At 41.9% G+C, this 23,566-nt stretch overlaps 1 protein-coding gene across 4 annotated transcripts in view; it reads right to left on the reverse strand.

Moving 5' to 3' along the window:
- triqk (triple QxxK/R motif containing) overlaps positions 1-23,566 on the reverse strand; it is a 109,270-nt gene that overhangs the window by 12,451 nt on the left and 73,253 nt on the right. For all 4 annotated transcript variants that reach the window (XM_078540743.1, XM_078540744.1, XM_078540741.1 and 1 more), the window contains one exon: positions 15,362-15,447. In XM_078540743.1, coding sequence (XP_078396869.1) covers positions 15,362-15,447 — 86 coding nt within the window. The remainder of the gene's footprint in view (positions 1-15,361; positions 15,448-23,566) is intronic.

Raw genomic sequence — 23,566 nt, forward strand, 5'->3', positions numbered from 1 at the left:
ATGGAACATGAACCTACTGTCCTCTCTCAGGGTGACAGCAGTCGTCCTCCCAACACTGCCCTTGCTATTGCCCCTTCGCCAGCCAACCAGCCAGCCCAGACTGCGTTACCTATGCCAAGGTGGTACACTCTGAGTCCAAGTCCTCGAGGCCTAGAGCAGCCCAAGAGTATCCTGCAAGACCATCTGCAGTCTTCCCCAGTGCAAGTTAGCAGCCTTCCACAGCAACACTGCAGCCAGTGGAGTGTAACATTGCATTGGCAAAGGCACTTGCAAAACAGGCACTAAGGGAATGCACAAGGGCCAAAAGTTCAGTTTTGTTTTTATTATTTTATTAATTTATATAATTTTGTTTATATAATTGAATGTGCTGTTGGATAAAGGTGTTAATTGAAGGGTTTTTGTTGGTAGCTTTTAATGTAGAATGATAGCCAAGGGAATGTTGTGAGACATCTCAGATGGATGTAATAGTGGGGAATGATGTATCCATGGGGTTAAAGGGAAGTTGTTTTATGGGAACTAGAGTCTGAGCAGGGGCTCTCAAGCAGTCCATTCGGGGCCATGGCATCCTGGATGCATTCTCCCTCCTTCCTTCTCTTCCTCCTCCAGAAGTGGCTCCAGATGCTTGGTGGTAATGCCTGGGCCCTTGGGATGACGATACAGTGGAGGATGTAACAGACCATCATGATCTTGAACACCCATTCCAGTGAGTATAGGAGAGCTACCCTCCAGAGGTTCTTCTCTGAAGTGCGCTTCAACATATCGATGGTCTGCTCTACAATGTTTCTGATACTCGTTATATGCCTGCCGCCCTCATGTGGTTGGGTGGAGGGGAAGGGTCATCAGCCACATGTAACTTTGTTCCTGAGCAGCCACACTCAGACTGTGGAGGTGCAAAGCTGGCATGTACAGCAGACTGCCTCAGAATGAAGGTATTGTGGCTGCAGCCAGAATAGCAGTCATTCACTATGCAATAACTGAGCGGTAACCCTTGCAACTCTATACCTCTCCCTGTTGACATGGGTTGCCCAGAAAGCCATGTGCCTGCTGTCAATGTTGCCCTACACCATCAGGAATACCACCAACCTGGCAAATCCGTATGCCGTCTCATCCTGCATCACACACTGGGGGAGAAAACAGTGTATTCACTTTCCTGGCATAAATGGCCTTTGTTACCTCCTGGATGAATCCATGTTCTTTAAAAACCCATGGAGGGTGGACCTTCTGTGGAGAGCCCTACAACTTCTCCTTCTTCATAAATTTCCCCTCTCTGGACCTTCGGCTCCATTTCTCAGCCATGTTGTAGACCAAGAAGAACTGCAACCACAGCCCCCAAAGCTTGTGCAGTGTTGGATCACCAGATCCTCTGGGTTCCCTGAATGTATGCAGCAGCTCACCACAAAACCTCCAGTCACAGCATTTCCGCTAATTTGCAACAGTGGAAGAAGTCAAAAGCACTTCACCTGCAAATTCGATGCCTGTCCCTTTAAATAACACAAGTTTGTGGCGGGGCAGTCACTCAAGCTGCTGAACCCCTGTTCAGATGAGAGTGATTGGCACAGGATTTCACTACACATCTGCAGACCAAGTTTATGAAACTGTTGTGAAATCAGCTGGAATGGCTGATTATCATGATGCTCTCCTCATGCTTCCGGTGTACAAACAGTATGCCCATGATAACGCACTTGCTTGTACATGTGCGACATGTGGGTTACAATCGGAAATGGCTGGAAGCATGGCCCACACCATTTTCAGCCTTCAGGTAGCACCAGCACCAGGGGCGCAAAGAAGTCTAATTTTGTGGCCAATGAGTTTGAATCACATCTGGGACTAATATTTGAACAAGTGTGCCATCTCTGGGAAAATTTTGCCTGTTGTCAATTGTGTTACTCACTGGAACACGGCAGGACAGTGGAATACTCCTCAACTTGGAAAAGGGCGAGGGCCTAGTTTTAAAATAAGAAATGGCAGGAGAAATCCTATCCTGGCTGATTTTGAACTGGCACAGGTGGCTGTCAAAAAAAAACTGTGATCTGGACCATTTTATAGTGTAAGCAGAGGAATTGAGGTTATAGAAGAGAGTAGGGAGCAGATAAATAGAAAATAATTACAAGATCTGAAGCATTTTTTTTTGTCTTGCAGCATCGCCAAAAATATACTGGTTAAATTAATTCACATAAGCGCAGTATAATTTTTAACTATTAGAATGTTTATGCCCATTTATGGACAGTTTATCTATAACAAAAACATCTGCAGACAGTTTAAGAGGCTTTTTTTGTTCTAATCGCAACATTCGTACATCTCAAGAGGCTAAGACTGTGCAAGAGAGCTTCCACTTATTTTCCTGTATCCACAGCTGTGCTCACAGACCCATCTGGCCACACAGCTACTAATCTTAACAGGATGTAATAAACAAGTGACACACAACTGCAAGCTCCATCTGGTGAGGCCAGTGGACAGCAGGACTGTTTGAAATAACCATTGCTATCCCTAGCTGCATTAGTATGGTCATATCCAACATTTTTGCCTTTCTTTCTGGGGAGGCTTCCTAAGATCATTATTGCCTAGTCTAAACTTTAATACCAAATGTGGACCTTTTTGTGGTGGCAGGGTGACAAAAACTTTAGCATGGAAGGTAATGCATTTTTGTGCAAGTATTACCCTATAAGACCGGACTGTACATTATTGCGGGTTGCTGCTTTTATCAACTTAAAGAATGTTTCTATAAAACCAAAATTAAACCACCATTCCTTAGGGAGTCTTAGGATTCTGCTAACATTTTCATACCTCTTTATCCCTGATGAAATATCTATTCACCACCAGATACAACCGGCTGGCTCTGTAGCCCCACAAGAGAACATTAAATCTGCAGCCAAGCACACAAGTAAATTTTGGGCGAATACATGGACCAAAGGCATTTATCATAGTTTCCTGCAGCAGTGAGATGGTCTGTAGGAATCCTTTGACCTGTAACATTTTCTGCTAGGAGCTACCCTAACACCTTAAGAAATTAGGGATGCTTACTGAAGTGACAGTCTTTCTCTTGTGATGATGTGTTTTCTTTGTTTGAAGAATTTTCTGCTGCAACATTTATCTCCACCAAGGGCTGGATTCTTTGCCAAGATAACACATTGAGCCCTGGATTAAAGTGTTACCTCAAAGAAGGTGCAGTTGGTGAACTACGGTCAATCTGCTACTGCACCTAAATTCAGAGGGCTAGGTATTCAACTTGCCATGCAGGTGTAACATTGATGTTGTGAATCTGCTGCTGATTTCACAGACAATTTCTGTAATGGGCAGCTGATGCCGTGCCAGTTTCACGACTCAGTGACAGGCTGACACTCCAGTGCAGTACTGAGGGAGTGTTGCACTATCAGAGGTGCTGTCTTTCAAATGAGACGTTAAAACTGAGGTGCTGTTTGCTCTCTCATGTGGATGTAAAAGATCCCATGGCACTGTTTCGAAGAAGAGCAGGAAAGTTATCCCCAGTGTTCCGGCCAATATTTAACTCGATTCAATCAACATTACAAAAACAGATTATCTTGCTTTGTGCAAATTGGCTGCCATGTTTCCTACATTACAAAAGTAATTCATTGACTTTGGGATAGCCAGTGGTCATTAAAGGAACTACATAAATGCAAGTCTTTCTTTCTTTTAACCATAAAACACAATGTGAGCCCAGAAAGGAGGAGATCGCAGCTCCTCTTTGTATAAAATTAGATGGATGTGGTGGTGTTAGCAAAGCTGCATTTATACTGCCCAACCCTAGTTGTCCTCAGAAGGTGGTGTGGGCGATTAGGGTTGAACCTCTGCCATCTTTGTGGTGATGGTCCTCTCACAATGGTGTAGGGTAATGAATTACAGGATATTAACCTAGCCAAAATACATTCCCAAGACAGGATGGTGTGGGGCTTCTAAAAAATTCTTTCATTGGGTATCGGCATCACTGTGAAGGCAAGCATTTGTTACCCATCCCTAACTGCCCTTGAATTGACCTTGCTAGGTCATTTCAGAGGGCAGTTAAGAGTCAACCACATTGCTGCGGGTCTGGAGTCACATGTAGGCCAGACCAACTAATGCCCTACAGGGCATTAGTGAGCCAGATGGGCTTTTGTGACAATCGATGATAGTTTCATGGTCACTAACACTGAGACTAACTTTACATTCCAGATTTATTAACTGAATTCAAATTCTACCAGCTGCCATGGTAGGATTTGAACCCATGTCCCCAGAGCATTAGATTGGGTCTCTGGATTACTATAGATAAGGTGTTCTGCAAAGCGGTCACCCAGTCTGCGTTTGGTCTCTCCAATGTAGAGGAGACCGCATTGGGAGGAACAGTGGAGAGACCAAACGCAAACTGGGTGACCGCTTTGCAGAACACCTGCGGTCTGTCCGCAAGAATGACCCAAACCTCCCTGTTGCTTGCCATTTTAACACTCCACCCTGCTCTCTTGCCCTCATGTCTGTCCTTGGCTAGCTGCATTGTTCCAGTGAAGCTCAACGCAAACTGGAGGAACAGCACCTCATCTTCTGACTAGGCACTTTACAGCCTTCCGGACTGAATATTGAATTCAACAACTTTAGATCTTGAACTCCCTCCTCCATCCTCACCCCCTTTCAGTTTCTTCCCCCTCCCTTTTGTTTTTTCCAATAATTTATATAGATTTTTCTTTTCCCACCTATTTCCATTATTTTTAAATTTATACCTTTTATGCCCTGTTAGTCTTATTTCACCCCACCCCCACTAGAGCTATCTGTACCTTGTGTGTCCTGCCATCCATTCTTAATTAGCACATTCTCTTAGATAATATCACCACCTTCAACACCACTTTGTTCTTTTGTCTGTGACATCTTTTGATTATCTTCTCCTATCACTGCTTGCTTGTCCCTACAACCACCCCCCATCCCCACTTCTCTCTCCCTCTTCGCCCCCCCCCCCCCCCCCCCCCCTCCGCCCCCTTAAACCAGCTTATATTTCACCCCTGTCCTGATTTTACTCAGTTCTGTTGAAGGGTCATGAGGACTCAAAACATCAACTTTATTCTTCTCCGCCGATGCTGCCAGACCTGCTGAGTTTTTCCAGGTAATTCTGTTTTTATCTCTGGATTACTAGTCCAGTGACATTAACACTAGGCCGCCATCTCTGAAAGGGAACTTGAAGATAACTGAATTTCCATATATTGTTGCTCTTGTCCTTTTTGGTGATCAAGTCACGTGGGAAGGAAAGGTGCTGTTGAACTGAGCTTGGTGAGTGCTGCTGAACTCCTTAGTGCTGCCACAGTGCATCACTGATGAAGAATAAGGTGTTTAGTAGCACGTCCACCCATTAAGTGAATGATCTTAGATGAAGTGAAATTTCTTGCAATTATCCAGGTCAGTCATGAGTATTCCATCACACTCATGACTGGACCTTGTAGTTGATGGGGAGGCTTTGAGGAGTCAGAAGGTGAGCCATTCCTCAAATAGCTTAGTCTTCTGCTATGCTCTTGTAGTCACAATGCTGATATGTTCCTGATCAATGGTGACCTCCAAGGTATTGATCATGAGAAGTCAGTAATAGTAGCATCATTGAAGGTTCGGAGAGATGTTTGGGCTTTTTCTTGATGGAGATAATCATTGCCTGTGATTTATCTGGTGCAAATGTTACCCATTATTTGTCAACGAATGTTATCCTATTTCTGCTGGCATGAGCTTCTTCAATATTATCTATTGTGCAAGAGCTTAATCAATCAATAATCAATCAATACACCTTTATTTTCCCAACAGAAATTTGCTTTGGTACTATTGCTTATGCATAACCAAAATTAAAAAGAGGGGATTACATCAACAATACCTCAACCCACGTTAATACAGTGCAGTGCCAATGTCACAGCCAAAAACTAGAATAAAGAGAGGGGAAAATAGGGAATGAGTCTTAGGTCTTCATGCTCCCTCACCAGCAATGAACACAAATGTGGCTATGTCCTCCAAACTGTGTTCTGTATCCGGCATTGGTGGTGTATTTGGAATGGAGATGAGGCAAAATGTGGAGTTCTGGGAAGCTCTCTGATCACGGATAGCCATGGCCCGTTGCCAGATACTTGGCCAACCTTGAAATCCTGCTATTCCTCTGTTCCGGAAATTTCCAGGCCGAGGTGACTGCCTGCTTTTGTTGGTCCTGCCCACTCTTGTATGGAGATATTCCTCAACTCCCTGTTGAGTGGCAACGTCTCCAGCTCATCTCCCAGGCCATGCAGTTGCAGATCCGGTGCCAATCTGTAGAGGTGAGGCGGGAAAGGGGGTGTTGGGGGAGATGACCAATGCACTGGACAGCTTCCCCCTCCCCGAGTTACAGCTGATATAGCCATGCTGAACCAGTCCACTCCAGAACAATCAGAGGCTGTTCTGGAAGCTTCATCATCCTATTCACACCGAGGCCTCTCTCCAATTGCCACCATCTTAAAACATTGCAAAAAAAAATTGTACAAACAAGCAAAAAGCTGAATCCTGGCTGAAAAAGTAAGTTTGGCTGGCACTGCTTCCTGAAGAACTAATTCATTGATATCCTGGGGCTGCAATGATCAGACTCTTACAATCATAACCAATTACTTCTGTGTCAGTTATGACTCCAGAATTTGGAGGATTTCCCTTTGATCCCCCTCCCTCCATTAATCTCAGTTTTCCTAGGGTTCCTTGGTGCTGTACTCTATCAAATGTTGCCCTGATTTTGAGGACAGCTACACTCACCTCATGACACTGAAAAATGTCGATTGACAACTGGGGCCAAAGGACTTATATTCCTAGCAATTCCTAGTTTATAAACTCATATATAGACCACATCCCCAACTAATGATCATAACTTGTTTTAAAAATGAGCTGCCTATATTACAGTTAAAGTAGATTTAATCAGGAATAACAAAAAGAGTATTCCCCAAAAAAAGCAATTGTTCTAATTAAACATCTTTTTATAATGGATTGAGATAGAGTGCTCATATTTGACCATCACTTTTGGCCACAGAAAAATGTAACCAATCAACATCAATAGGTACATAGCATTAGACCAGTAAGCACCAAATGTGTTGAAATGATTGTACTTAACCAAAGTGGAAGAGAGCAACCCAAATACACTGATATCATAGGCTCTTGAGGTGCTGCTGGGCAGTAGATAATTTGTGGCCAGAATCTATTCTTGCAGCAGGGCTGATGAATGTGCAGATTTTGTTTCCTAGCCCTTCGCAGAATCCTAAGCAATATTCAAACATTTCCAATGTTAACTGTGCTTTACAGCAAGAGCAAAGACCTTTCAGTAGTCAGTTATCATTGTTAAAGCCCAGGATACAGGATGGCCTAGCAACTGTTGCTGCTTTTATAGTTTGTAAAACAAATATAAGCAGACAACAAGTAGAATATTTCTTGTATCTTAAGAAACTGCTGAAAGTTGCAATGTGAAAACAACAGCCAGGAAATAACTTGCTTGCTGATGATAGGGTAAAAGAAGATACTGTAGCTTAGCTCATGACAAAGGAAGGTTGCAAGAGTAAGGCTCATGGCTCACCAAAACATCCTTAGGAGGATAAACTGTTGAAGATTTCCCCAGAAAAGGATAACTATTTGGCCTCAGTTAAGTGCAGTATGATGTATTATTGCAGGTTTGTAATAACCTTTTCCTGACAAAATAACATGATATTACATTCTTTAAAAAAATGCTTGTATCGTCAGTGCAGGATAAATTGCACCTGGTAGAACCAATAACTGCAATGATGATACTTTTAAAAAAATTGTTCAGTGTAGTGGAGGAATCCATAATTGTTTTTACAGCACTGTATATAAAAGGTCCAAGTCCATTAACCATGCAACCGATTAAAACATTGGAGCCCTTGTCTAATGTTAGGGACCTACCAACATCAAATTTACAATTTTAATCTTTGACCTTCTCTATTACTTATGTTATTTGAGATACTGTTTTTCTTTAAATGGTGGTGGAGGTTTGCACTAATTATTTTGGTAGGTGATATGTTTACTTTGTTAGTTAACAATATAAACGTTTTAAAAGAGTTTTTTTTCCCTCCTTTTGCAGACTATCTACCACCATAGATGACAAGCTGGATATAAGATTAGAATGGCCTCGTGGTATATCCTAGTTCATCCAGAAATCATACCAACAATTTCTTAAATCATTCCAGGATTTTTTGCCTTCATTACTCTTCCAGAAATTAATTCTATGTGCTGGTCAGTCTTTGCAAGAACAACAACTTCCTGGTATCAACTCTATATTTGCCTTTTACTAACTGTGCCACCTTGTTTTGTTGTCATGGTGCAATTTGAAGCAATACTTCAGATTTAGATTTTCTATCCTGAGCTTGATGTGCATCTTATTGCCCCCATTCAAGAAGTGAAACCCAAATTATTCTTATTTAGTTCAGTATTGTGCCCATTCTCTGCATTGCCTTCAGGCATCAAGTGTTTCTCTTGTATCTCAATTATCAGCAGACATAATGTACTCAAATGTGGTAGTGACCAGAAAGCATTGTATAATTTTTTTAGGATGTTCTCCAATTTATATTCCTACCGCCTTGGTTATTAACTTAGTATTGTCCTTTTCTTCTTATGTAGTCCTTTGGAATCAAGGATGTCTTGCTTTCACTCTGGTTTGATGGGTTTTGAAATGGTTGACAAGTCCAATGCAGTATGTGCAGACTTTGTCACACGCAGGCAGGTGATGCTGGGAGGTTTGGGAAGATGAGTTGTTGGGGGGTTTGTGCACTCTCTCTGATACCTCAACTTCACTTCTGCATGTTCCGATGTATTCAGTGCCTTCCCAAATGAACCTTCTCCATTTTGGTAGGTCACAAGCCAGGGTCTCCCGTGAGTCTGGGGGAATGTCTAACCTCTTCAGGGATGACTTGAGGACATCCCTAAAATGTTTCTGTAGTCCTCCTGGGAGTTTCCGACCACGACCAAGTTTTATGCAAAGTAGTCACTTAGGGAGTCTGGTGACAGGCAGATGAATGATGTGTCCCGCCCAGAGGAGCTGGTTTGAGTGAGCAACATCTCGACGCTTAGCTGGAGAGAGGACGCTGCTGTTGGACTGCCTTTCTTGCCACTATATTTGGAGGATTTTGCGAAGGCACCACCACTGGTGCTTCTCCAGTGTTTTAAGCTTGGAATCACTGCTGCCTGGTAAACCATGTCCTTTGTCTTGGGTTTGAGATCCTGGTCTTCAACTTCTTTCCTTAGTCGGCAGAGAGGCTGAGCTAGCACATTGGAGGTGATGATGAATTTCATCGTCTATGTCTGCCTTCCAAAAGATGAGGCTCCCAAAATAAGGAAAATGGTCCATATTTTCCGGGATCTCACTGCTGTATGTGCATTGCATTGTATTTTATTTCCTACTTTCTATCTGGCAGTGATTGGACATGATAAGTGGTGGGTCTATTAAAATTCTTAAGAGGTGTTTCAAATTCACCCTTAGCTATTTTAATATCATTCATGAAATGCTGTTTCCCATTTTTCTTTCTATATCAACATTTTACAGTTGTCTGTATTAAATTACAACTGTCACTGTCCTACATATTTCACATATTTCATCTGACTCATTTTATACCATCCTTTTTCCTTTGACACACAGAGACTATGGGATGTAGATGTCATCAATGAAACAGACAGCAATCTCTGACCAGCTGTTGGGAGCACAATGTGACTGCAGTGAGCTATTTATGTCCTGTTTCCCTCCCTAAGAAATAAAACTACCACATAATAGTGAGGTAATCTATGAAAACTGACAAAATTTGCATGTTTAAATCAACATTTTTAAATATGACTGCTGGTCAACACGATAGGTAAAACAAAATGAAATTCAATTCAATTACTAAATGTTTTATATATTTTTAACATAAAACACAGATCATTGGAATAAACTAAGTGACACTAGACTTCAAGACCAAGCCTGAAGGAGTTACAAAGTTCAGCGTCAAAAAGTATTTATTTCTCCCTATATCACCATTAAAATAATTTATTATACTTTATTTTCACCATATGTTGTGTAGTAATGTAATAGTGAGCTAACAGCTGGACTTCAAATTATCTAATAGCTAAGAAAACAGTCCGCTTGGTAGAGACCAAGGGGTCCAAACTTTTTTTTTCAGTTTTCTTGCATTTGTGATTAAATCTGTGGAAATGTGTATATATGACAGGAAAATTCAGATCCTGAAAGATAGCCCAAAGGTACACTTCAGAGCAATGAATACATATATGGTAACAGCATGGCTGTTAAAATGAGAAGAGCAAGCAGTGCAGGGGAGTGATAAGATGGAGTAAGGCCATAAAGCTGTAAGGAAACTAGCATACAAGTTTGGAGAAAGAGTTAAATGTGCTTACGGGATATGTACCGCGGCCATGAAAATAATTCAGAGAAAAACAACTACAACTAATTTACTGCTTTTGAGGCGACATATGTAGCAAAAAATTTAACTATATTAATACTAATAAAAGAACTTACAAAATAAGAGCAGAAGTAGGCGGCAGGCCCATCGCCTGCTCTGCTATTCATTAAGACTATAGCTAATCTTCTACATCAACTACACTTGTCCCCTTTCCCCAATTCACACCCCTTGATTATATGCCCAAAAGTCTGTCAATCTCAGTCCTGAATATACTCAAAAACTGAGCATCCACAGCCCTCTGAGGTAGAGAATTCCAAAGATCCATAATTCTCAGTGAAGAAATTTCTCCTTGTCTCAATCCTAAACAATTGAAGCCTTATCCTGAGACTTTGATCCCTAGTTTTGGACTTTCCAGTCAGGAGAAACAGCCTCTGAAGATCTATCCTGTCAAATGAAACAGAAATGCTGGAAATACTCAATGGGTTAGGCATCATCTGTGGAGAGAAACAGAGTTAACTTTTCAGCTCACTGATGCCCCTTCATCAGGCCTGAGAAAAGATAGAGATATTTCTTCAGTTCTGATGAAGGGTCATCATTGAAATGAAACAATTTAATGCCCTCTCCCATGACAAGTTTGGTGGTGTGGAGAGCATTTGATCAGGCAGGAGGGTAGCAGGTGGGGACCCTGTCACCTTCCTGCCTGCAACATGATTATGTCTGTGGCAATAAAGTGTATGGATGGCCTTCCTGCCCCGCCACTAATTGAGGCCCTTGAATGAGCAATTAATGAGCATGACAAGCAAAGGGTTGGTTGTTGGCTCAAGGGGTGGGTGGGGGGGTCCTTTGTTCAAAAGCACTCAGTACCTGATCAAGGGACCCGGCATTAGGGATGGGAGCCCACCGAGAGCCACCTTGCTGCCAACCCTACTTAACCCTCAACCCCTATCCAGCAAACCCCATCCCATCATCACTCATCTGTGAATCTGGGTCCATCCGCAATACTAGGCCTCAAGTGGGTGTTGTATCGGCAACACCCACAGCCTCCCTAGTGGCACTGCCTTTCAATAGAGCTGCTGACCTCCGATTGGCTCTCAGCTGGCGGGACTGCCATCCTGGGGGTCCTTGTTCCTGGAGAAAGCCTGCTGCTGGCCTGTCAAGTATCCGAGTGGCTCTTAATATGGTGGATCTTCCCTAAAAGAAGTCATGCAGCGCTCTTGCCAGCTCTCCAGTCAGTGGGCGACACCACCGTCATCTCCATTAAATACCACCTGTTAATTCTGTTTCTCTCCACAGATGCCTCCTGATCTGTTAAGCGTTTCCAGCATTTTCTGTTCTTATTTCAGATTTCTAGCATCTGCAGTATTTTATTTTTCTATCCTGTCAAGCCCTCTAAGAATTGTATAAATTTCATTGAGATCCCCCTCAAAGGATACAAGCCCATTCTACTCAATCTATCCTCATAGAATAGCCATCTCATCCCAGGAATCAATCTAATGAACCTCTGTTGCACCCCCTCTAAGGCAAGTGTATCCTTCCTTAGATAACGAGAACAAAAATTTACACAGTACTCCACGTGTGGTCTCACCCAAGCCCTATATAATTGCAACAAGAATTTCTTACTATTAAACTTAAATCGAACCTTAGTGAGGCCACACTTGGAGTACAGTGTGTAATTCTGGTTGCCATATTACAAAAAAAGGATATAGAGGCACTGCAGAGGCTGCAAAAAACAATTACAAGGAAGAAACCAGAACTGTGAGATTATAACTATCAAGAAACAATCTACAGATTAGATTTCTTTCCTCTTGAAAAAAGACTGGTGACCTAAAAGAGGTCATTAAATTTATTAAACTGCACGTAAGGTGAAAAGTTTTGATAGTAAAAACAGACTTTGCCTGATTTTAACTTTGTGTAAGTAAATGGGTTAAAAAATAAGCCCTCTAAACTGTGTGATTCCATTTGTGGGGGACGAACAAAACTGGAGACCAACAAATAAGACACTTTCCAGGGCCGGAATTTTACAGCCTCTCTGGCTGGCGGGATCTTCTGGTTCTGCTGAAGTCAATGGACAATTGAATGGCCTCATCTACCGCGGCAGAACCTGCAGCGTCAAGGCCAGAAAATCCTGGCCCAAGAAACCAACAAGAGAATCCATAAAAAATGTCTTTACCCAGAGAGCAGTTAAGACAAATGGTATAGACACATTTAAGGGTAAGCTGGATAAGTGTATGAGGGAGAGGAATAGAGGATTTTGCTGATAGAATTAGAAAGAAGGGAGGAGGCTCAAGTGGAGCATTATACAATGGTATGGACTGAATGGCCTGTTTAAGTACTGCATATGCTGTGTAATATTCCAACCTACTTGCAAGAAAGGTTGACATATTATTTGCCTTTCTAATTGCTCACTATAGCTGTGTGTTAACGTTCTGTGTATAAGACTCAAATTTCATGAATACCAACATTTACTAGTCTCTCACCTTTCAAAAAATATTGTTTTCCTATTGTCCCTACCAAAGTGGTATTTTCCCCACACTGTACTTCATCTGTCACCTTCCTACCCAATCCCTTAACTGGTTTATATTCCTTTGCGGCCAAAGTGGAATATCTGGGCAATATTCCACTTTGGCTGCAAAGGAATATAAACCAGTTTTCCTTGTCCACGAAAAGTAGGACGAAACCAATCCAGCCAATTACCACCCCATCAGTCTACTCTCAATCATCAAAGTGATGGAAGGTAACATCAACAGTGCTATCAAGCAGCATTTACTCATCAATGAACTGCTTATCAATGCTCAGTTTGAGTTCCACCAGGACCACTTGGCTCCAGACCTCATTACAGCCTTGGTTCAAACATGGACAAAAGAGCTGAATTCCAGAGATGAGAAGAGAGTGACTGCCCTTGATCAAGGCAGCATTGACCAAGCATGGCATCAAGGAGCTCCAGTAAAATGGAAGTCAATGGGAATCAGAGTATCACTGGCTGGAGTCATACCTAACACAAAGGAAAATAGTTGTTGGAGGCCAATTGTTTCAGCCCCAGGGCATTGCTGAAGGAGTTCACCAGGGTAGTATCCAAGGCCCAACCAATTTTTACCTGCTTCATGAATGATCGGGCTCCATCATAGGGTCAGAAATGGATATGCTTGCTGATGATTGCAGAGAGTTCAGTTCCATTTGTAACATAGATCACGGCATAGAAGTTCACCCTATTTTTAGGCCCCAAAAATCATGTTTTTGCATACACTTGGTATATAAGTTGACCCCGCCCCCACCTTTTCAGCCATGACATGCTATACTCATGTTTGTAATCAGTCTCCACTTTTCACCCAAATGGATTTTTTTTACTTACAACTTACTTACTGGGTGCAAGGGATCAAGCAGGTGATATGGGCTGTGTTACAAAGATGTGCAGGAGTTTAAGACAAGCCCACACAGAGCATGCTCTGCATGGTGAATGGCAAAGATGGCGACCACCCACACCCACCATGGTGGTAATTTTTATACTCAGCATATAAGGTGACTCCCATTTTTGGAGGGATATTTGAAGGCTTCAAGGTCAACTTATATGTGGGCATCTACGGTAACTCCTCAGGTAATGAAGCAGTCCATGTCCACATACAACAACTGGAATTGGGTAAATAAATAGCAAGTAACAGTCATGCCACACAGGTGTCAGGCAATAACCATCTCTAACAAATGGAAATCTAACCATCTCCCCTTGACATTCAACAGCATTAGCATCACTGAATCCTCTGCCATCAACATCCAGACTACAACAGTGGGTGAGAGGCTGGGCATTCCTTGGCGAGTAACTCCCCAAAGCCATTCCAACATCTACAAGGCACAAGTCAAGAGTGTGATGGAATACTTCACTTGCCTGGATGAGTGCATCTCCAACAACATTCAAGAAGCTCGACACCATCCAGGACAAAGCAGCCCGCTTGATTGGCAACACATCCACCACCTTAAAAATTAACTATCTCCACCACCCATGCATTGTGTACCATCTAGAAGATACACTACAGTAACTCTCCAAGATTTCTTAGACAGCACCTCCCAAACACACGACCACTACCATCTAAAAAGACAAGGGAAGCAGATAGATGGGAACACCACCATCTGGATGCTCTCCTCACTCACCATCCTGCCTTGGAAATATATCGCCATTCCTTCACTGTCGCTAGGTCAAAATCCTAGAACTCCCTTCCTAACAGCACTGTGGATGTACATACTCCACATGGGCTGCAGTGGTTCAAGAAGGCAGCTCACCACCACCTTCTCAAGGGCAACTAGGGATGGGCAATAAATGCTGGACTAGCCAGTGAAGCCTACATATCGTGAATGAATAAAAAAAGTACCAGTATCTACAAGTTCCCTTCAAAGTCACCATCTTTAATTTAGAATTATATTGCTGTTCCTTCATAATCCCAAGATATAAAGGCATACAAATATAAAAGCATCATGCTTTTATCAGAATTATGATTGGTTCAGGTATGCATTTATCTAGCCATGATGATACTAAATTAAAACTGGCATCATGGGAGAAAAGCGATGCATTTAAAACAGTGGTTTATTTTTTGGAAGGAATTACGCAAGGAAAGTAGGAACAGTGGATTAAGAATTCAAACTAATAACAGTAAGCACTGTGCAAAAAACTGCAAGATACCACTTGAATCGCTTTATCATCAGATGCAGAAGGTGAATATTACATTACCTGAAGTTTGTTTTATATATTTTGAATTTGAATCCCACATAATACAATCAGGTAGCTTTCTGCTTAGTTTTGCTTTTACATTACAGAGCATTGAAGACTTATGATAATTTCCAGTTTTAAGTGCAGTACTGCATAAATATTTAGTTCCTAACATTCCACATAGATTCTGAAATGTCACAAACAATAATCTCAGAGAAATGATCAATATTCAGTGCATTTATCTTTAGGGAAAAGATACCTGACAGCCACTGAAATTTAATGAAGGTTATCAAACAACTACACACACCCTTATTCCTGGTGCTGTTTTCTTGGCTTCTGCTTTCAATCTTGTTGCTTTTAAAACTGATTTGGTTTTCTTATAATCTTGTTTTCCTGGGGGTAATAAAACAATTGTTAGTGAAATGCGCGATTTCCATATGAAAAGGACCTTTTCAATATTTTTAAACACTACTGATAATGCAGAATATATTGTCAAATTAAAACCCGATCACAGCTGGATATTCTATATTAAACTTAAATATTTCTGCATTAAACTTATAAATGATACCTTTATAACATTTGCATACTAGGTTCCAAAATGTTCGATTTGTTTTATTTCAAACTGACTTCCCAAAGCATGTCCACCATCCCACATGCCAGGAGTATGATGGAATACTCTCCACTTGTCTGGATGAGTACAGATCCAACATTCAGGAAGCTTGACACCATCCAGGGCAAAGCAGCCTGCTTGATTGGCAGCCCATCCACCACCTTAAACATTTACTCCCTTCACTACTAGTGCACAGTGGCAGCTGTGTGTACCATCTACAAGAAGCAAGAGTCCTTCGATAGCACCTTCCAAACCCACAATCTCTACCACCCAGAAGAACAATGGCAGCAGATTCATGGAAATACCACCACCCGCAAGCTCCCTTCTTATTAACATACCATCCGATATATAGCCCTTGTTAACTGTTGATGTGTCAACATCCGAGAACTCTCCTCCTAACAGCACTGTGGGTGTACCTACAGTAGTTCAAGGCAGTGGCTCACCACCAATTGCTCAAGGTAATTAGGGATGGGCAATAAATAAGGACCTTGCCTGTGACGCTCACATCCCTTGGACAAATATAAAAAGTTACGGAATGAGAAGACCTCCACAGCTCCAAAATACCAAAATCACTTCTCAAATTAGATACCAGGAAATAAGATTTGAAAATATGTTTCACTGCACATGCCCGAAAATTAATGTAGAACTTGTGAAACTTATGTTCTCTGTGCCACATCCAACATGAGGCAGTGCAAGAAATGTACAAACATTTCGTCCTTGAGCCAGATTCCTCTGCCCTGATTGCAATGGTGCCCCAATGGTGTTTGCAGGGAACAACAACTTATTTAAGTTATCTCCTTTCCAGGACTGCTAGTAACTGTAGTACCTCACTTGTCCCTGTGGTAAGGGAAGAAGGTTTTCCTTTTGCTCAGGTCTTGCCCACCCGCCAATCCTGTCCATGTTTTTTTTATTTATTTCATGGGCTTCGCTGACTCGGTCAGCATTTATTGCCCATCCCTAACTGACCTCAAGAAGGTTGTGGTGAGCCGCCTTCTTGAACCACTGCAGTCCATGTGGTGTAGGCACACTCAGTGCTGTTAAGAAGGGAGTTTCAGGATCTTGATCCAGTGACAGTGAAGGAACGGCGATTGTGGTTCCCAGGTAGGAAGGTGTGTAGCTTGGAGGGGAACTTGCAGATAGTGGTGTACCCATGCATCTGCAGCCCTGGTCCTTCTAGGTGATAGGGTATTACCCATAATTTGGGCATCCCAGAATTAGAGATCATGTTATATGAAGACTTCAGAGTCAAAACAGGCATTGGGAAATTAGGTTGAGGTAAGTGTGCAATTCCCCTTCAACTGGCAGACAAATGGGCCATAGTAGTTACCTATTGAGTGATGCACCCATTCATTTTGATGACATTCTTTACCAGAGACAGAAGTAAAAGCAAAATCCACAATAATTTTTAAAAGGGAAATGAATAAATATTAGAAATATCAAGAAATGTAAAAGAGTATGAGAAAAGGCAGGGGAATGGGACTAAGTGGCTAGCTCTTTCAGAGAGCTAGCATAGGCAGGATAAGCTGACTGGCCTCTTGCCATTAATTCTAGGGGTTCAAGTACCTCATTTCTTGAAGGTTCAAATGTAGACAGATGAAGCCATAAAAACTCAAATTAGCATTTTGTAAATGGGGCAAAGAGCAGGAAGTTATAATGAACTACGTCTGTCATTGTTGTGAGTACTGAGTGCAGTTTTGCTACTACATCTTAGGAAGAACATCAAGGCCACAGAGAACAGTGTAAGTTCACCAGAATGATACCAGAGATGAGTAATTATAATGATAGCCTTGGAATACTGGGACTATTTCCCCTGGAGCATTGAAAGCTAAGGGGTGATTTAATAGAGGCTTTTAAAATTATAGAAAGTTTAATTGGGAGAATAGGAAAATGAATATTTCCTCTGGTCGGGGAATCAATCTTGAGGGTGCCATCAATTTAAAATAGTAACTGCGAGTAAGAAAAGAAGTTAGGAGAAACTTTACATGGAAGGTTGTTGGAAAATAGAGTGCTTTGCCACAGGGAGCAGTCGAGGTAGAGATCATTAAATCTTTCAAGGGAAAAGTGGATCTAAAATAGAGGAAGACACAGAGCTATGCAGGTGAAGCAAAGTTATTGGACTGCTCTAGCAAACAAGTGAAAAAAAAAGAAGCATGATGGTTCTTCAGAAGATGGTGGGATCAAATCCCACTCCAGGACATAAACGCAAAAATCCCCCAGGTTGACATTCCAGTGCAGTACTGAGGAAGTACTGCAGGATTAGACGTCTCAGTGTAAGTAAAAGGTCCCATGGCACTATCTCAAAAATAAACAAGGGAGTTATCCCCGATGTCCCGGCCAATATTTATCCCTCAATCAACATCACAAAAATAGTTTATCTGGTCTCTCACATTGATCTTTGTGGGAATTTGCTGTGCACAAATTGGCTAGTGTGTTTTCTACGTTGCAATATTGATTACAGTTAAAAAAGACTTCATTGGCTGTAAGATGCATTGGGACGTAATGTGATCATGAAAGGTGCTATATAAATGCAAATGTTTTTTTCTCTCTCTGATACTAGGATAAAGGTAGCAGCCCTTAAACCAAGAAAATAAAACTGATAGAGTCCGAGAAACTGCAAATTGCACATTCATGGAAATTATGGTCAAATTGCTTCAGCTGTTCTGGGATGGGGGTTTGGTCTGCGGGTGGTGAGGGGTATAGCCTAAGATTAGGCTGCTGAAACAGGCTTTGGCCTTGAAATAGAGACTTTAATGAAGATATTAAAAGTCACAATTTAAGTCTTTTTATCAGGTACCTGATTTTTCATGTTTTTAATCATACTTAAAATATCACGATAAAAAATAGTGAGAAAAAGATTTGCTCATTTCTAAGTAACTTGATTGGTTAACATTGTGTTCTGACAAATTCAAATATACGAGTGAATTCCAATGAATAATGCATGTCATTCAATCACTTACAATAAATTTTCTTGGTGGAATAAATTTGTGTTACTCTCAACTTCAAAAAAACTGATTAACTTTACAAATTATTTAGCATAATTTTACAAATTATTAAATTCTGGGTGGAGAAAAACAATGGGCCAGAGTTAAGTAGAAAAATGCTAAAAATAGGTTATAAATTAAAAGGTGCAACAGAAAGTGAGTGTTATATTTAGAGGAAGTGTGCCTTCTTAAATTTTAATTCACTGTAAGATCTCCTAGCAATGTATCAAAGATTTGAGAACAGAGGTGTAAGGCCAAGGGTGTTAACTACCAATGACACTCATCAGCACTGAAGGTGACCTGTTATCTAGGAGCCCTAAGGGCAGCCCTATGGAATCTTACATTAATTGAGTGTAGACTCAAAATATAGCCATTTTTAAGGGTACTCCAGGATCCAGGAGCAGTGAATGGGGTGTTCCAGGGGCATGGGGGAAAGAGATGACCTAGATACAGTGAGGAAGTTCACAAGGATCACTAAATGAAGGATCCTGGAATCTGAAGATATTGGGAGAGATTTTGAGCGTCTGAAAGCTTAGGGTGGTTCTGGGAAAAGGGATCACTGGGAATGCAATCAAATGATTTGTGAACACAGAGAGACTTCCAGTATCATAGAGCAGGGGTTTAGGTGGCTGACAGGAGGACAGAACAGCCTTGTGAGAGAAGGCCCAAGAGAATGAGTAAGGAACTGAGCTATGGTGGGGCAAGACATTTAGAGCATGTGTTATTACTCAGCTTGAATTGGGCGATAGTAGTGGCTGAAGTAATGTATATGTATAAATTCTGGACAAAGATGGTGTTAGGGTGTGTCAGCAGCAGGTGGGTAGCAGGGGTAAGTGCATCTTTGTAGGAGGAATTAAGAATCTGGCAGCTATTTCAGAGGGCATGAGGCCAAATCATTGAACAATGATCAATTGGGGGGATAGAAGACCTGGAATGTGTTCATTGTGGGGACAGTTCTAGGTACAAGAACAGTGGAGAGGGACACTCTGTAATCTGAAAGCATTGAAGGTAGGGATGGTATGGAAGTACTGAGGGAATCAGGGTGTGGCAGCAATGAGAATCAGTGGTTTTTAATAGCATTGAGGAGGAGGAGGGTACATAAAGGACAAAATGATCTGAGTTGTCTCTGATTCCCTGAAATGTCACCAAGTAATTTTACTTATTGCGCACTTTTAGAAGTCTGCTGCCCAGTTTGATCATCCAGTTCTACCGCTTTCCCCACCAAGCACCAGAACTACAAAGCCCAGTGGTGGTGGCCATCTTCTCCCCCTTTAAAACACAAAGTGCACTGTTACTGCTTTGGATGACTATCCACGTGTGATGAATTAAGATGTTTGTATTAGGAGGATGTTAAACAAATACAGGTGTATGCAATTAGCCCAACTTTGTTTACTTGAAAAGTTTTCAAATTCAATTTGCTTGTCTTTTATTCTGAACAGGAAACAATAGAATTATTTTTCTTAAACAATAAATGCAGAAAAGATGACATTTAATAACTGTGACGACACACAGTGAGTCTGAGGTTTACAAAAAATGGCCTGGAGGTAGGACATAGCTGGGGAATCAGTACACTGGCCAGTGGGGCAAATTTTCATCCCTCTTGGGTGCTGCAAATCCAGCTCATGGTCTCCAAACCCATCTCAGACTGCTTTGCATTGGCCCACTGTCTGATGCTTCTTATTTCTGAACTATTCTTTGCTCTATTGCTATTCATGTCTGCCAGTCCTCTGTGTACTTTGTTTTTCCTCTCAGATGTTTCATCCTGGTGCTCATCCTCCTGTTAAATTAGTTTAAACTCTCCCCCACAGCAGAAGTTAACTTCCCTGTGAGCACATTGATCCCAGCTCTGAAGAAGTGCCATAACTACTTCTTGAACAGGCCCACCTTATCCCATCAGGTCTGGCAGCATCGGCGGAGAAGAAAAGGGTTGACGTTTCGAGTCCTCATGACCCTTCAGGAGAACTGAGTAAAGTTAGGAGAGGGGTGAAATATAAGCTGGTTTAAGGTGGGGGGGGGGGGGGGGGGGGGGGGGGTGTGGTGGGGGGAGAAGTTGGGGAGTGGGTGGTTGTAGGGACAAGCAAGCAGTGATTGTTTTTTCCAATAATTTATATAGATTTTTCTTTTCCCACCTATTTCCATTATATTTAAACCTATACCTGTCAGTCTTTCCACCCCACTAGAGCTGTACCTTAAGTGTCCTGCCATCCATTCTTAATTAGCACATTTTCTTAGATAATATCACCACCTTCAACACCCCTTTGTTCCTTTGTCTGTGACATCTTTTGATTATCTGCTCCTATCACTGCTTGCTTGTCCCTACAACCACCCACCCACCCCCCCAACTTCTCTCCCCCCCCCCCACCCCTGACCTTAAACCAGCTTATATTTCACCCCTCTCCTAACTTTACTCAGTTCTGCTGAAGGGTCATGAGGACTCAAAACGTCAACTCTCCTATTCTCCACCGATGCTGCTTGACCTGCTGAGTTTTTCCAGGTAATTCTGTTTTTGTTTTGGATTTCCAACATCCGCAGTAGTTTTTTGTTTTTACCACCTTATCCCATAACTGGTCCCACAGCTCCCAGGAATCTGAAGCTCTCCCTCCTGCACCATGTCTTCGGCCACATGTTTACCGGTTTTATCCTACTACTCCTATATTTGCAATACAAAGCACTGGGAGTAATCCAGAGATTAGTAGCTTTGAGGTCCTGATTTGTAACCTCTTTCCTAACCCCTGAGACTCTGACTGCAAGACCTCAAAACATTTTCCTACCTATGCCATTGGCTCCTGACTTCCAATTGTTACTTTTCAAAAATGTTCTGCAGTTGTTGAAGAAACACCAATTTCAAAGAAAAATCCAAATGCTACCTATAACACTTGATTTCTGATGCATTCTAACCGTAACTGTTTAATCCAGGTCTAAGGGATCAGTAGAATGGTAGTTTTTTGAGCAGAATAAAGGTTAAGTATTCAGTTTAGAGAAACAAAACTCAAGTTCCCATTCCTTTGCTCTCTGATCTACAGCATTCTTCAGTTTTAATATTCATTCTCCCCAGATACTGTAAGTGACTGGTGCTCAAGATTTCCACTTCCACCTGAATTTGCTCCAACTTTACTTTGTTTTTTTAAAATGACACAAACTCGAGTATACTAAAATTTAAATTTGACACAGGCAGAAATTGCTAAAGGTAAACACCAAAACTAGAAATTCAAATGTTCATTGATACTGTTGACCAGGTTCATTAACATGTGAATGTCTCGAAATTATTTGATGAACACTTATATCTCAGTGGCTCAGAGCTTTATTCCCTGCAGATTTTAAAATTCTAGTTTCATTATCATCCTGCAGCAGTACTATGCCTCATATGCATTTTATGCTTGAAAAATTAATGCAGCGCTATTTCTGAATACTACATAAGCTGCTTATGACTACATTATACTATCAGTGGACAGTTGCACAGAAGCTCAGTAAACTGTTCTTTCAACAAACACACAGCTGGTACAGCATCAAAGGAGTATCCATCCTTTCACCTGCAAATGGACTCTCAGCTGTGTTTAGTTCTACTTTTGTTTTAATTTTTTAACTGCAAATACTTAATTGCTTTTGATTAGGAAAAAAATTCAAAGCTTTAATCTTGCAAATATATTCCAGAATAGATCATATAATACTGCACAAAATAATCACTGAGCATGAACAATCGTTTGATCTTTGCAAGGACGCTTTAGAAATTTAATCTCCTGTGCCTCAGGTGGCCCAGCGAGTTTGTCCAGTGAGTAGCTAAGCCACACCAGGAGAGTGCCAGTTTGTGCTTAGTCAAATTTTAGTTGTAGCAACAGTGAGGGACACTACAACTAGACTCAGTATCCTTGGAAAGGGTGTGAGGGTGGTGGGGGCAGTGGTGGTGGTGGGGACATAACTGACATAGTTCACGTGGCTGACTGCAATCCAGTTGAAAGCACACATACAAGGTGGCAGACAAGAAAAAGATCAGACCTGGCTTTAATGCTCCCTGTGATTGCGCAGCATAGGAACAGGAAAAGGCCATTCAGCCCATCGAGCCTGCTCTGCCATTCAATGTGATCATGGCTGATTGAACACTTCAATGCCTTTTACCCACTATCCCCATAACCCTTTATGTTATTGTTAATCAGAAATCGATCAATCTCTACCTTAAGCATACTCAATGACAGGGCTTCCACGGCCCTCTGGGGTAGAGAATTCCAAAGATTCACAACCCTCTGAGTAAAGAAATTTCTTCTCATCTCGATCCTAATTGGCTTCCCCCTTACTCTGAAATTGTGTCCCCTGGTTCAAGACTCCCCGACCAGGGGAAACATCTTACCTGCATCTACCCTGCCTATTCCTTTAAGTATTTTGTAGGTTTCAATGAGATCGCCTCTCATTCTTCGAAATTCTAGAGAATACAGGCCCAGTTTCCCCAATTTCTTTTCATAAGACAGTCCCACCATCCCCAGAACAAGTCTGTTGAACCTTCGTTGCACTCCCTCTATGGCAATAAGATCCTTTCTGAGGTAAGGGGACCAAAACTGCACACTGTATTCCAGGTGCAGTCTAACCAAGCTTCTATACAATTGAAACAAGGCTTCACTACTCCTGTACTCAAATCCTCTTGTGATAAAGGATAACATTCCGTTAGCCTTCCTAATTGCTTGCTGCATCTGCATGTTAGCTTCCAGTGACTTATGGACAAGGACACCCAGGTTCCTTTGCACATCTGTTCCTTCTACCAAAGTGGATAACCTCACATTTTTCCACGTTATATTCCATTTGCCATGTTCTTGCCCACTCAGTGGGCAGAATTTTCTGCCTGGGGGGCGGGTGGGCCTGACTCAATCTCCAGCGGGCGGGGAGCCGATCCCCACCGGAGAAGCAGGCCCCACTGACAGTTTAAGTGGGCAGG

Source organism: Cetorhinus maximus, chromosome 4 (assembly GCF_964194155.1).
Source record: "Cetorhinus maximus chromosome 4, sCetMax3.hap1.1, whole genome shotgun sequence".
In the NCBI taxonomy this organism is placed as follows: Eukaryota; Metazoa; Chordata; class Chondrichthyes; order Lamniformes; family Cetorhinidae; genus Cetorhinus; species Cetorhinus maximus.